Source organism: Coregonus lavaretus, assembly GCF_964263955.1.
Source record: "Coregonus lavaretus genome assembly, chromosome: 24".
Classification (NCBI taxonomy): Eukaryota; Metazoa; Chordata; class Actinopteri; order Salmoniformes; family Salmonidae; genus Coregonus; species Coregonus lavaretus.
The window spans coordinates 17,725,808-17,741,865 of NC_140011.1; the positions used below are offsets into that span (position 1 = coordinate 17,725,808).

The following is a 16,058-nucleotide window of genomic DNA, read 5'->3' on the forward strand; positions in this document are numbered from 1 at the left end:
TAATTATTATCTATTTCAAATGCTAACTTAACCTGACTTACATGGCCACTGGATCCATTTTTTATATGATAATTAAATGTTGAATTGATTCAATGACAGTGACAGTGATTTGCTGTCCGAGTAGCAAGTAGTAGCTACTTTGTTACAGTAGTTATTTCCCCCTTTCTCCTCTTTTCTCCTCTCCCCCTCTACTCCTTTCTCCTCTCCTCCTCTCCTCCTCTCCTCCTTTCTCCTCTCCTCCTTTCTCCTCTTTTCTCCTTTCCTCCTCTCCTCTTTTCTCCTCTCCCCGTCTCCCCCTTTCTCCTCTCCTCCTCTCCTCCTTTCTCCTCTTTTCTCCTCTCCTCCTCTCCACAGGTGATAATAGGGAGTATCCTTGAGGTGGTGTGGTCTATGATCAAACCAGGGGCATCCTATGGCATTAGTGTACTGAGGGCTCTTCGTCTGCTAAGGTTATTCAAATTTACCAAGTGAGTGAACACACATTTGAGTCCACACATAGGCCTACACACGCTTGCGCTCACTTTGTGTACACTCATACAGGATATCAACATACATTCAGAATCAACAATGAGCAGATATTTTTCCTCAGAGCGATGTCTGGCATTGTCTCACTCTGTCAGTGTATAATCCTATTAACCTTTTACTTCAGTGGGCTAAATCAGGGTCACACAGAGTGTTTCTTGGTAGACTTAAACAAATGAAACTACTTTGAAACAAAAGTATACACCTCACACACGGTTATGGGCTTAAAAAACAGAAGACACCTGTAACATGTCAGATATAGAGTTTAAATGTATTCAATTTAGAGTTTGAATCCCAATATGACACTTTATATACATCACAGAAGACCGAAATATCACAAAACCGTTTGACATAGAAACACTGGATTTTCAGCATAAAAAAAGTAATGTTTATTAATTAATAACATTCCACCCATGAGGCCACAAGGTCATTTGACTGCAGGAAAGGGCTACAGTTATATATCAATCATTTTATACTCACTAGATTAATAATCCTGTGATTCACAACAATATAGTGGGATATTTTGTTCTCTTTACCAACCTCCTGTCCTCTCTATATTCTCCCTGTCCATTCACTATCACTCTCTCTCTCTCTCTCTCTCTCTCTCTCTCTCTCTCTCTCTCTCTCTCTCTCTCTCTCTCTCTCTCTCTCTCTCTCTCTCTCTCTCTCTCTCTCTCTCTCTGTCACTCTTCTTTCTCTTCCTCCTTTCTCTTCTCTCTGTTTTCCCCAGGTACTGGAACTCCCTGAGGAACCTGGTGGTGTCTCTGCTCAACTCCATGAAGTCCATTATCAGCTTGCTCTTCCTCCTCTTCCTCTTCATTGTGGTCTTTGCTCTGCTGGGCATGCAGCTCTTTGGAGGACAGTGAGTATTCCCTCCACTCTCCTCCATGGAACCTGACCCTTGGCCCCTAACTTTCCACCCCTGACTCCTCTCTGGTCATGTTTACTAATATCCCTCCATGACACACACGCACATACACACACACACACATACACACACACACACACACACACACACACACACACACACACACACACACACACACACACACACACACACACACACACACACACACACACACACACACACACACACACACACACACAGACACACACACAGACACACACTCCCCCTATCTCTAACCGTCCCCTAGTCCCTCCCCCTCTCTCTCTAATCCCTGGCCTAGCAGTGCAGAGGTGGCAGACACATTGCCACAGCAGGTACCAGCGCAGCGGTGTATCTTTGATACCAGGCTGTGTAAAACCCCATGTCTTCGGCTGACAATGACACCTCCTGATCTGTGCTATGCTGTATTAATCAAAGGCCTGGCTCCAACCCAGCTCTGCCTGACGACAGCCACAAACACACCATCTGGTAGGACAGTTTATCATTTAGACCAGAGGCCAGTCAAAACTCCTTCCTAATTTTTCTGTCTGGCTTACACAGTGTTTACATTGTCATTAGTTTTTTACCTCAGCGGCCAATGCTGTTGTTTCCATTGTAGCAGGTAAGAGGTTAGAGCACTCAAGGGAAACTACAGTGTAATATCTCACCTATCTCCTAGAGTGACAGCGTTGACGGATGCTGCATTCCCATTGGGCTGTTTGGAGGGAGAAAGAGATAGGGTTCCCATGGTGCCATGATCAATTTAAACTGGGCAGTTCCGTCGTAATGGCCACGTCAGTCTGGGCTGATGGATATGTGTGAAAACGCTCTGACGTGCACATGGTGCTCAGCGGTTGGGCCTCGTGTATCTTGTGATATGAGTCTGGATCCATTGTTCTTTTCCTATGTAATCCACCTGTGTCCTGACTCCATGTAAAAACTCTTGTAAGACAGAGACAATGCATAAATAGACTTCGATTTATGGTTGTGACCATGGTGATTCCAATATTGTTTGTTTAAATCTGTCAAAAGTAAAAAACTTGTAAAGACATGAATAAGAAATGTAGAGACATGAATAAGGGTATCCTTATGGTATAGCTGACCCCGCTCATTCCTGATTAATTTAAGATTTTAGACAAATCTGACTTAGTTGACCAAATCTCTGGACACATTTCTTAGGAATCACAGATTTGAGAATATTCTTTAAGATGCGTACGATCACATATTTGTGATCATTGTTGAGTTGTCCCTGCAGCGTACCATCGCAAATATGTGATTGGAACAGTAGCAACAGAACGTATGATGCAACAAACACGTCTAAACAGCATTGTTGTCTGAGAAGCATCTAAACAATGTTTTGTACATTTATTCCTCAATTTCACCTTTTATTGTAAAAGATAAATGTGAACTTCATCATCCAAGCATCACACGGAACACATCCACAGCCAAACTCATTCCATAAACCAGTCTAAATAACAGGTTGCGCTGAAAAAAACAAAACATAAGTTAGCAACCTAACACCTAGACTTGTTTACAATGTACCACATCTCTGGTGAGCACAAGGGAGAAATGTAATATTGTTTAGAAAATAGATGCGTGTCAGCTAAGCTAACAGTAGCTAAATTATTTATGTTGGCAGCCATGTTTGTTTATGTTTGACAAGCAAAATCTCCCTAATCCCAGAATGCCATTCACTATAAGTAAATAAAGTCAAAGATGGCTGCGCACAATACAAATACATACCTACTGCTTTGCCTAACCGTAGCACGAAAGCTAAACAGGGTTGCCAGATATAGATAAAACTATTTTAGGGGGGTTTGTCGGGGAGTTCATTTCATTTGTGAGGGGGTTTCAAGTCTATGGGGGGTAGAAATGGGTGAAGGTATCGTGGGGGGATATGATGCAGCAAATATTACTATAATGGGGGATTTATCAATAAATGGGGGCCAAACACAGGAGAAGTTTATAAGCTAAATAAAAATGAAACCCCCTCAAAATGGGGGTCTGAGCTGGCAACCCTGAGGTACCATAGTTACAATCTGATGCCGCGTTCAAAACAACTGGGAATTCGAAACTGGGAACTCGGAAATCTCTGACTTCCGACTTCAGTGCGTTCAAGACAACTGGGAACTCTGAAAAAAACTAGCTCCGACTGGGAAAGATTGTCATCCAACAGGGAATTCCAACTCGGGAACTTGGGCCTCTTTCTAGAGCTCCGACTGACAGACACTTACGTGACAACCAGAATGCATTGTATGATGTCAACAAACATGGCGACACACATAGCTGGCAATTAGCTTACCATTAGCTCATCATAATCAGTACAACTGTCACGCGACGTGTATGCGGTTAGCGAAGTCAAAAGCAGGACACAGAGCGGCTGGCAACGTATTTTACTGAACACAGTAAAATCAACGTACAAAACAACAAACCTCCAAACAGGGAGGAAAAGACCTGTACATACAAGAACTGCCGGAATGACAACAAACAATAACACACAAAATAACTAATGAGAGACAGGGGTAAATATAGGGAATACAATCCAACATAATGGGAAACAGGTGTAAACAATAAAGACCAAACAAGACAAACACCGAAACATCGATCGGCAGCAGCTTGTACTCCGGGGACGACGAACGCCGAAACCTGCCCGAGCAAGGAGGAGGAGCAGCCTCGGCTGAATCCGTGACAGTACCCCCCCTTGACGCGCGGCTCCAGCCGTGCGCCGACCCCGGCCTCGGGGACGGCCAGGAGGACGCGGAGCAGGGCGAGTCGTATGACTCCGGTGGAAATCCCTCAACAGGGAGGGATCTAGGATGTCCCTCCTAGGGACCCAGCACTGTTCCTCCGGACCGTACCCCTCCCACTCCGCAGACCCCCCATCCGACGCCTCGAATCCACGATGGAACGGACTGAGTACGCCGGAGCCCCCTCGATGTCTAGTGGGGATGGAGGAGCCTCTCGTATCTCATTCTCCTGGAGTGGACCAGCTACCACCGGCCTGAGGAGAGACACATGGAACGAGGGGTTCATGCGGTAATTAATGGGCAGTTGTAACCTATAACAAGCCAATGCCTCCACACCTTCAGGGCTTGGACCACCGCTAGCAGCTCCCTGTCCCCCACGTCATAATTGCGCAACTGAGTTTTGGAGGCGTGCCCGAGCGCTGAGACAGTATAGCACCGATCCCCGCCTCGGACGCATCCACCTCAACTTGGAACGCCAAAGAGGGATCCGGATGTGCCAGCACCGGAGCCGAGGTGAATAGGTCCTTCAGATGTCTATACGCCCTGTCCGCCTCAGCCGACCACTGCAAACGCACCGGGCCCCCCCTTAGCAGGGAGGTGATGGGAGCTGCTACCTTTCCAAAACCCTGGATAAACCTCCGGTAGTAATTGGCAAAACCCAAAAACCGCTGCACCTCCTTCACCGTGGTGGGAGTCTGCCAATTACGCACGGCTGAAACGAGGTCAATCTCCATCTCCACCCCTGACGCGGACAACCGATGTCCCAGGATGGAGATGGACTCCTGGAAGAACAGAAATTTCTCCGCCTTCACATACAGGTCATGCTCCAACAGTCTACCCAGCACCCGACGCACCAGGGACACATGCTCGGCTCGTGTAGCGGAGTATATTAGAATCTCATCAATATACACCACTACACCCTGTCCATGCAAATCCCGGAAAATCTCGTCCACAAATCATTGGAAGACTGAAGGAGCATTCATTAAACCGTATGGCATGACGAGGTACTCATAGTGACCCGAGGTGGTACTGAATGCTGTCTTCCATTCATCTCCCTCCCTAATGCGCACCAGGTTGTACGCGCTCCTGAGATCCAATTTTGTGAAGAATCGCGCCCTGTGTAATGACTCTGTCATACTAGCAATCAGAGGGAGAGGATAGCTGTATTTGATTGTCATCTGATTGAGACCACGGCGTAAACCCCCATCCTTCTTCTTCACAAAAAAGAAACTCGAAGACGCAGGGGAAGTGGACGGCCGTATGTATCCCTGTCTCAGAGATTCGGTGACGTATGTCTCCATAGCTGCCGTCTCCTCCTGAGACAGAGGATACACATGACTACGAGGAAGCGCAGCGCCTACCTGGAGGTCTATCGCACAATCCCCCTGTCGATGAGGTGGTAATTGAGTCGCCTTCTTTTTACAGAAGGCGAGTGCCAAATCGGCATACTCAGGAGGAATGTGCATGGTGGGAATTTGGTTCGGACTTTCCACCGTCGTTGCCCCTACGGAAACACCTACACACCACCCGACACACTGATCAGACCATCCCTTGAGAGCCCTCTGTTGCCATGAAATGTTGGGGTCATGAGATGTTAATCAGGGAAGCTCCAACACCACGGGAAACGCAGGAGAGTCAATCAAATACAACTGTATAATCTCCTCATGGCCTTCCTGCGTCTTCATCTTAAGTGGCGCTGTGACCTCCCTAATCAATCCCGACCCCAAAGGGCGGCTATCTAGGGCATGGATGGGGAAGGGCACATTAACTGGTACAATAGGAATCCCTAACTTATACGTGAACTGGCGATCAATAAGATTCCCAGCTGCGCCTGAATCTACTAGCGCCTTATGCTGGGAGTGAAAAGAAACCTCGGGAAACACAACTTTAATACACATATGTACAACAGAGAGCTCTGGGTGAGTTGGGTGCTTACTCACCTGGAATGACTCATCAGTGCGCTGCCTACTGCCTCGATTCCTAGGAGACCCTCCCCAGCACCGAACCGCAGTGTGTCCTCTGCGGCCACAGTTGGTGCAGGGGACGGCCTCTCTCCTGGTCTCTCTCCTCGTCTCCCTAGCACCAGCACCCCCAAGCTCCATAGGGCTCGGCTCGGAAGTGCTGGGGGATGGAATGGACGGCCCCGACTCCTGACGTCCGCGGGTAGCCAACAGGGTATCTAGGCGAATCGACATGTCCACCAGCTGATCGAAGCTTAGGTTGGTGTCCCTGCAGGCCAACTCCCGACGAATGTCCTCCCTCAGGCTGCACCTGTAGTGGTCGATGAGGGCCCTCTCATTCCATCCCGCATTGGCAGCCAGAGTCCGGAAGTCCAGTGCGAACTCCTGCGCGCTCCTCTTCCCCTGTCTGAGGTGGAACAGACGCTCACCCGCCGCCTTCCCCTCTGGGGGATGATCGAACACCGCCCTGAAGCGGCGGGTGAACTCCGCATAGTTGACTGTAGCGGCATCTATTCCCCCCCACTCGGCGTTGGCCCACTCCAGTGCCTTGCCGGACAGACAGGAGATGAGGGCGGACACGCTCTCGTATCCCGAGGGCACCGGGTGGATGGTTGCCAGGTAGAGTTCCACTTGGAGCAGGAAACCCTGACACCCGGCCGCGGTGCCATCATAAGCCCTCGGGAGCGAGAGCCGAATCCCACTGGACTCCGGAGGTGAAGCGATGGGTATAGCTGATGGTGGTGGTATCGTCGGAGGAGGTGTGGGCAAACCTCCTCTTTCCCATCGCCCCAAGGTGTTCATCACCCCTTCCATGGCGGTGCCGAGAGCCTGGATCATGCCCGCTTGTTGTGTAATGCGCTCCTCCAGTGATCCAGCTGGCACTGCCGCTCCTGCTGACTCCATGTCTTGGTGTGTTATTCTGTCACGCGACGTGTATGCGGTTAGCGAAGTCAAAAGCAGGACACAGAGCGGCTGGCAACGTATTTTACTGAACACAGTAAAATCAACGTACAAAACAACAAACCTCCAAACAGGGAGGAAAAGACCCGTACATACAAGAACTGCCGGAATGACAACAAACAATAACACACAAAATAACTAATGAGAGACAGGGGTAAATATAGGGAATACAATCCAACATAATGGGAAACAGGTGTAAACAATAAAGACCAAACAAGACAAACACCGAAACATCGATCGGCAGCAGCTTGTACTCCGGGGACGACGAACGCTGAAGCCTGCCCGAGCAAGGAGGAGGAGGAGCCTCGGCTGAATCCGTGACAACAACCTTCAAATAAGTATTTTACACACATCGTATGTGTCCATTACAATCTATGCAAGAATCGGAATGCATGATTTGTCACCAGTACTTGAAAACGTGAATAAAACAGTAAATACATTTTGCTCCATACATACAGTGCATTTGGGAAAGTATTCAGACCCCTTGACTTTTTCCACATTTTGTTACGTTACAGCCTTATTCAAAAATGGATTAAATGAAAACATGTCCTCAGCAATCTACATGCAAAACCCCATAATGACAAAGCGAAATACCTTATTTACATAAGTATTCAGACCCTTTGCTATGAGACTCGAAATTGAGCTCAGGTGCATCCTGTTTCCATTGATCATCCTTGAGATGTTTGTACAACTTGATTGGAGTCCACCTGTGGTAAATTCAATTGATTGGACATGATTTAGAAAGGCATACACCTCTGTCTATATAAGGTCCCACAGTTGACAGTGCATGTCAGAGCAAAAACCAAGCCATGAGGTCAAAGGAAGAACACAGTGGCCTCCATACTTCTTAAATGGAAGGAGTTTGGAACCACCAAGACTGTTGCTAGAGCTGGCCGCCCAGGCAAACTGAGCAATCAGGGGAGAAGGGCCTTGGTCAGGGAGGTGACCAAGAACCCGATGGTCACTCTGACAGAGTTCTAGAGATCCTCTGTGGAGATGGGAGAACCTTCCAGAAGGACAACCACCTCTGCAGCACTCCACCAATCAGGCCTTTATGGTAGAGTGGCCAGACGGAAGCCACTCCTCAGTAAAAGGCACATGACAGCCCGCTTGGAGTTTGCCAAAAGGCACTTAAAGACGCTCAGACCATGAGAAACAATAGTCTCTGGTCTGATGAAACTAAGATTGAACTCTTTGGCCTGAATGCCAAGCATCACGTCTGGAGGAAACCTGACACCATCCCTATGGTGAAGCATGGTGGTGGCATCATGCTTTGGGGATGTTTTTCAGGTGCAGGAGCTGGGAGACTAGTCAGAATCGAGGCAAAGATGAACGGAGCAACGTACAGTGAAATCCTTGATGAAAACCTGCTCCAGAGCGCTCAGGAGCTCAGACTGGGGCGAAGATTCACCTTCCAACAGGACAACGACCCTAAGCACATAGCCAAGACAACGCAGGAGTTGCTTCGGGGCACGTCTCTGAATGTCCTTGAGTGGCCCAGCCAGAGCACAGACTTAAACCCGATCTAACATCTCTGGAGAGACCTAAAAATAGCTGTGCAGCAACGCTCCCCATCCAACCTGACAGAGCTTGAGAGGATCTGCAGAGAAGAATGGGAGAAACTCCCCAAATACAGATGTGCCAAGCTTGTAGCGTCAAACCCAAGAAGACTCGAGGCTGTAATCGCTGCCAAAGGTGCCTCAACGAATTACTGAGTAAAGGGTCTGAATACTTATGTAAATGTTATATTTCCGTTTTTATTTTTTATAAATTTGCAAAAATTTATAAAAACCTGTTTTTGCTTTGTCATTATGGGGTATTGTGTGTAGATTGATGAGGTAAAAAACAATTTAATCAATTTTAGAATAAGGTTGTAACGTAACATAATGTGGGAAAGTCAAGGGGTCTGAATACTTTCCGAAGGCACTGTACATACAGTATGCTACAGTAGAAAAGACAACACGATATACAGAAAATAAGGCACTTACATTGATAGGAACGCACACGTGTCCAAAGTCCAATTTGTAAGGAAAACAACAATGAAGGCAATGCGGCGCCAGCCAGAAATGTGCCAGGGGGAAAGTTCGTGCAAGGGCTCTGACTAGAGATGCACAATGTCTGCATACTTGATCTGGGGAAACACTGGGGAAGTTCTTTGGGTCTTGTCGAAGAGAGAAGTCTGTCCGGCTCAGTAAAGCCTCAAACATAAATTGTCCGCAACAGTGAAATGGGCTACTTCTTATGTGAATTAATGAGGAGGCGGAACACACTGTTGTTAGAAAATAAAACTTGTTAGAAAATTATTTGAAATTGACAAGTTGAAACATAGCCTATAGATAATTAGCAGGCAGCGTGCCTTGGTTTGAGGGCAGCATGGGTTAACTGTCCTGTTGCATAACAATCACATTTTGGAACAGTGAGTGCATTCTGGAGTGCATTCTGACATTACGTTCATTAAAAAAACTCACGCTGGGTCAACCGTTCGAGATATTAGGAACTCACGCGTGAAAAGTTTAAAGTCACAGAGGGCTATTGCAAGAAACTACATAAGATCATTTTTCAGTTAATATCCATTATTGCCATGTGATATAGTCTGGATCCATTGTTATTTTCTTATGTAATCCACCTCTTTCCCAACTCCGTGTAAAAACACATGGGAGACAGCGACAAGGCATAAATAGACTTCAACATCTAAGCTCAGACAGTTAATGATTGAGTCGATTATACAGTCGTGGTCAAAAGTTTTGAGAATTACACAAATATTAATTTTCCCAAAGTCTGCTGCCTCAGTCTTTATGATGGCAATTTGCATATACTCCAGAATGTTATGAAGAGTGATCAGATGAATTGCAAAGTCCCTCTTTGCTATGAAAATTAACTCTCAGATCCACCTCTACGCAGACGACACCATTTTGTATACATCTGGCCCTTCATTGGACACTGTGTTAACAAACCTCCAAACGAGCTTCAATGCCATACAACACTCCTTCAGTAGCCTCCAACTGCTCTTAAACACTAGTAAAACTAAATGCATGCTCTTCAACCGAACGCTGCTTGCACCCGCCCACCCGACTAGAATCACTACTCTCGACGGGTCTGACCTAGAGTATGTGGACAACTACAAATATCTAGGTGTCTGGTTAGACTGTAAACTCTCCTTCCAGACTCACATTAAGAATCTCCAATCCAAAGTTAAATCTATAATCGGTTTCCTATTTCGCAACAAAGCCTCCTTCACTCATGCTGCCAAACATGCCCTCGTAAAACTGACTATCCTACCGATCCTTGACTTCGGCGATGTCATTTACAAAATAGCCTCCAACACTCTACTCAGCAAATTGGATGTAGTCTATCACAGTGCCATCCGTTTTGTCTCCAAAGCCCCATATAATACCCACCACTGTGACCTGTACGCTCTTGTTGGCTGGTCCTCACTACATATTCGTCGCCAAACCCACTGGCTCCAGGCCATCTATAAATCACTGCTAGGCAAATCCCCGCCTTATCTTAGCTCATTGGTCACCATAGCAACACCCACCCGTAGTCTGCGCTCCAGCAGGTATATCTCACTGGTCATCCCCAAAGCCAACACCTCCTTTGGCCGCAATTCCTTCCAGTTCTCTGCTGCCAATGACTGGAACAAATTGCAAAAATCTCTGAAGCTGGAGACACTTATCTCCCTCACTAACTTTAAGCATCAGTTGTCAGAGCACCTTACCGATTACTGCACCTGTACACAGCCCATCTGAAATTAGCCCGCCCAACTACCTCATCCCTATATTGTTATTTATTTTGCTCATTTGTACCCCAGTATCTCTATTTGCACATCATCTCTTGCACATCTATCATTCCAGTGTTAATACTAATTGTAATTATTTTGCACTATAGCCTATTTATTGCCTTACCTCCATAACTTTTGCACACACTGTATATATATGTATTTCTGTTGTATTTTTGACTTTGTTTTGTTTTACCCCATATGTAACTCTGTGTTGTTGTTTTTATCGCACTGCTTTGCTTTATCTTGGCCAGGTCGCAGTTTTAAATGAGAACTTGTTCTCAACTGGTTTACCTGGTTAAATAAAGGTGAAATAAAATAAAAATAAAAAAAACATTTCCACTGCATTTCAGCCCTGCCACAAAAGGACCAGCTGACATCATGTCAGTGATTCTCTTGTTAACATAGGTGAGAGTGTTGACGAGGACAAGGCTGGAGATCACTCTGTCATGCTGATTGAGTTAGAATAACAGACTGGAAGCTTTAAAAGGAGGGTGGTGCTTGAAATCATTGTTCTTCCTCTGTTAAAAATGGTTACCTGCAAGGAAACTCGTGCCGTCACCATTGCTTTGCACAAAAAGGGCTTCACAGGCAAGGATATTGCTGCTAGTAAGATTGCACCTAAATCAACCATTTATCGGATCATCAACAACTTCAAGGAGAGAGGTTCAATTGTTGTGAAGAAGGCTTCAGGGCGCTCAAGAAAGTCCAGCAAGCGCCAGGACCGTCTCCTAAAGTTGATTCAGCTGCGGGATCGGGGCACCACCAGTGCAGAGCTTGCTCAGGAATGGCAGCAGGCAGGTGTGAGTGCATCTGCACGCACAGTGAGGCGAATACTTTTGGAGGATGGCCTGGTGTCAAGAAGGGCAGCGAGGAAGCCACTTCTCTCCAGGAAAAACATCAGGGATAGACTGATATTCTGCAAAAGGTACAGGGATTGGACTGCTGAGGACTGGGGTAAAGTCATTTTCTCTGATGAATCCCCTTTCCGATTGTTTGGGGCATCTGGAAAAAAGCTTGTCCGGAGAAGACAAGGTGAGCTCTACCATCAGTCGTGTGTCATGCCAACAGTAAATGATCCTGAGTCCATTCATGTGTGGGGTTGCTTCTCAGCCAAGGGAGTTGGCTCACTCACAATTTTGCCTAAGAACACAGCCATGAATAAAGAATGGTACCAACACATCCTCTGAGATCAACTTCTCCCAACCATCCAAGAACAGTTTGGTGACGACCAATGCCTTTTCCAGCATGATGGAGCACCTTGCCAAAAGGCAAAAGTGATAACTAAGTGGCTCGGGGAACAAAACATCGACATTTTGGTTCCATGGCCAGGAAACTCCCCAGACCTTAATCCCATTGAGAACTTGTGGTCAATCCTCAAGAGGCGGGTGGACAAACAAAAACCTACAAATTCTGACAAACTCCAAGCATTGATTATGCAAGAATGGGCTGCCATCAATCAGGATGTGGCCCAGAAGTTAATTGACAGCATGCCATGGCGGATTGCAGAGGTCTTGAAAAAGAAGGGTCAACACAGCAAATATTGACTCTTTGCATAAACTTAATGTAATTGTCAATAAAAGCCTTTGACACTTATGGAATGCTTGAAATTATCAGTATACCATAGTAACATCTGACAAAAATATCTAAAAACACTGAAGCAGCAAACTTTGTGAAGACCAATACTTGTGTCATTCTCAAAACCTTTGACCACGACTGTACACTGCAGAGGTTGTACCCCTATCAGCCAACCCCAGACAAATATCTCAGTAAAATCCGGGGAGGAATGGAAAGTAAACCATTTGAGAGAGCAGTCTCCTGCTCTGCAGAGAGTTGAATGGCTGCAGGACATCACCGCTAGCAGGGGATGTGTGAGAAGCTCAAATCAAGTGCTAATACGAACAATGTGGAGGATAGAAAGATAATACAGTTGGAATTAGTTTTTTTATATAAACATCTGATTATTACCTCCTCTATTAGATAGAGATGGTGTTATATATATATTTTTTGTAATTTCAGCAGACACTCTTATTCAGAGCAACTTACAGGAGCAATTACAGTTAACGCTCTTACTCACTAGGCTACCTGCTACCTTATAGGTGTGCTACGTATTGAATCGCTTTCGTGCTTTGGGAAACCTTTCAATACTCTAGTCTAGAGGACTGTGGCTGCACTCTATATCCCTTCCTGTTGTAAACTAGAGCATATTCCTCTCATTCTCCACATAGCAAAGCCAGATGTACATCACAGTGTATCAGAGCCTGTTCTCACAAGCCTCTGTTTGAGGATTGATTAAGTGAAGTCCCTGTAGATGCCTTGGGGGAGCAAAACAACATCCAATCCCTATTTTCAGAGTAAACACTTTGGAGGTCTGCACACCGGCCCCAGAGCATGCTGCTGCTGCCACTGCCTCCAGTGTGCAGCCTAGGTTCATCTTGCCAACCTAGAGAGAGAGAAAGGGAAAGAGGGAACGAGGGAAAAGACCATGGCTACATATTTGCGAGTTGACAATCCAGCTGATTGAACATACCACCCCTATACTTACGATCTCTCTCTCTCACACACACACACACACAAACACACACACACACACACACACACACACACACAGACACAGACACATACACACACACACACACATGCACCACCACCACCACTGCTGGTTCTCTACTCAGGATAGATCAGGAGTCGTTTATAGAGCTGGTTGCTGTGGTAACCATATTTGCCCTCCTCCCCATCCAACCGGTCCTCTAATGCTTTGTCCTCACACGTCTCCATCACTTCCATTCTGATGCTCTTCCATCAGTGGCGTAGCGCAGGTCTGAGCAAGGGTAGAGAGAAAATGTGCAGAATTATAGCTAATCTCAGGCTATTTAACCAATTTTGCCATGAGGCTGAGAGAAAATGTTGCTGTTTTATAGTTTAGGGATTCTTTAAAGACGGGACAATCCAAAATAAATATATACAAATATTTGTCTTAATATTAACAAAATTTGATAGACCAAAGTATCAGCTATCACACCATGTAAAGGAACAACCTCCTAATTGTTATATATTTTGTTTCATAAAATGCAACTTTCTGGATTTATGTAAACTCCGTCAGACACCATAAAAGGCATTTCATTTGTACAATTATTGTCCAACAAGTGTTTAAAGGCCTTGATTGTTTAATCATAACATTATATTATTCAAATATGTAATACAAATCTCCAAACTTCTTTTTGTTTTGTTATAGCACTATTAAATGCTCCAGGGCTAATTTCGTTAGCATTTTGGCATGTAATTCTAGATTTAGAACATAAAACAACGTTTATAAAGCAAACAATATCCCTTAGGTCTAGCACAGCAAATACTTCAATTGTTTATTTATATGTTGTAGAACAGTGATTAAAATATTTTTTCAGAATATTGACCAACAAATTTTGACTCCATCAGTGACAGAGTTGATAAGCCACTGACAGAGTTGACAACATATACAGTGGGGGAAAAAAGTATTTAGTCAGCCACCAATTGTGCAAGTTCTCCCACTTAAACAGATGAGAGAGGCCTGTAATTTTCATCATAGGTACACGTCAACTATGACAGACAAAATGAGGGAAAAAAATCCAGAAAATCACATTGTAGGATTTTTTATGAATTTATTTGCAAATTATGGTGGAAAATAAGTATTTGGCCAATAACAAAAGTTTCTCAATACTTTGTTATATACCCTTTGTTGGCAAAGACACAGGTCAAACGTTTTCTGTAAGTCTTCACAAGGTTTTCACACACTGTTGCTGGTATTTTGGCCCATTCCTCCATGCAGATCTCCTCTAGAGCAGTGATGTTTTGGGGCTGTCGCTTGGCAACACAGACTTTCAACTCCCTCCAAAGATTTTCTATGGGGTTGAAATCTGTAGACTGGCTAGGCCACTCCAGGACCTTGAAATGCTTCTTACGAAGCCACTCCTTCGTTGCCCGGGCGGTGTGTTTGGGATCATTGTCATGCTGAAAGACCCAGCCACGTTTCATCTTCAATGCCCTTGCTGATGGAAGGAGGTTTTCACTCAAAATCTCACGATACATGGCCCCATTCATTCTTTCCTTTACACGGATCAGTCGTCCTGGTCCCTTTGCAGAAAAACAGCCTCAAAGCATGATGTTTCCACCCCCATGCTTCACAGTAGGTATGGTGTTCTTTGGATGCAACTCAGCATTCTTTGTCCTCCAAACACGACATGTTGAGTTTTTACCAAAAAGTTATATTTTGGTTTCATCTGACCATATGACATTCTCCCAGTCCTCTTCTGGATCATCCAAATGCACTCTAGCAAACTTCAGACGGGCCTGGACATGTACTGGCTTAAGCAGGGGGACACGTCTTTCACTGCAGGATTTGAGTCCCTGGTGGCGTAGTGTGTTACTGATGGTAGGCTTTGTTACTTTGGTCCCAGCTCTCTGCAGGTCATTCACTAGGTCCCCCCGTGTGGTTCTGGGATTTTTGCTCACCGTTCTTGTGATCATTTTGACCCCACGGGGTGAGATCTTGCGTGGAGCCCCAGATCGAGGGAGATTATCAGTGGTCTTGTATGTCTTCCATTTCCTAATAATTGCTCCCACAGTTGATTTCTTCAAACCAAGCTGCTTACCTATTGCAGATTCAGTCTTCCCAGCCTGGTGCAGGTCTACAATTTTGTTTCTGGTGTCCTTTGACAGCTCTTTGGTCTTGGGCATAGTGGAGTTTGGAGTGTGACTGTTTGAGGTTGTGGACAGGTGTATTTTATACTGATAACAAGTTCAAACAGGTGCCATTAATACAGGTAACGAGTGAAGGACAGAGGAGCCTCTTAAAGAAGAAGTTACAGGTCTGTGAGAGACAGAAATCTTGCTTGTTTGTAGGTGACCAAATACTTATTTTCCACCATAATTTGCAAATAAATTCATTAAAAAACCTAGAATGTGATTTTCTGGAGAAAAAAATTCTCAATTTGTCTGTCATAGTTGACGTGTACATATGATGAAAATTACAGGCCTCTCTCATCTTTTTAAGTGGGAGATCTTGCACAATATGTGGCTGACTAAATACTTTTTTCCCCACTGTACAGGCCCGTCTGAAGTTTGCCAATGAACATCTGAATGATTCAGAGGAGAACTGGGTGAAAGTGTAGTGGTCAGATGAGACCAAAATCGAGCTCTTTGGCATCAACTCAACTCGCCGTGTTTGG

The 16,058-nt window shown here is 45.4% G+C and overlaps 1 protein-coding gene across 1 annotated transcript in view; it reads left to right on the plus strand.

The window, feature by feature from the left end:
• The window catches only part of LOC311099282 (voltage-dependent N-type calcium channel subunit alpha-1B-like), a gene marked incomplete at both ends in the record, with an annotated part of 253,927 nt that overhangs the window by 151,549 nt on the left and 86,320 nt on the right, over nucleotides 1–16,058 (plus strand). Inside the window, 2 exons of the mRNA XM_084139992.1 lie at nucleotides 355–467; nucleotides 1,253–1,384. Of these exons, the coding sequence (XP_083996118.1) occupies nucleotides 355–467; nucleotides 1,253–1,384 (245 nt within the window). The remainder of the gene's footprint in view (nucleotides 1–354; nucleotides 468–1,252; nucleotides 1,385–16,058) is intronic.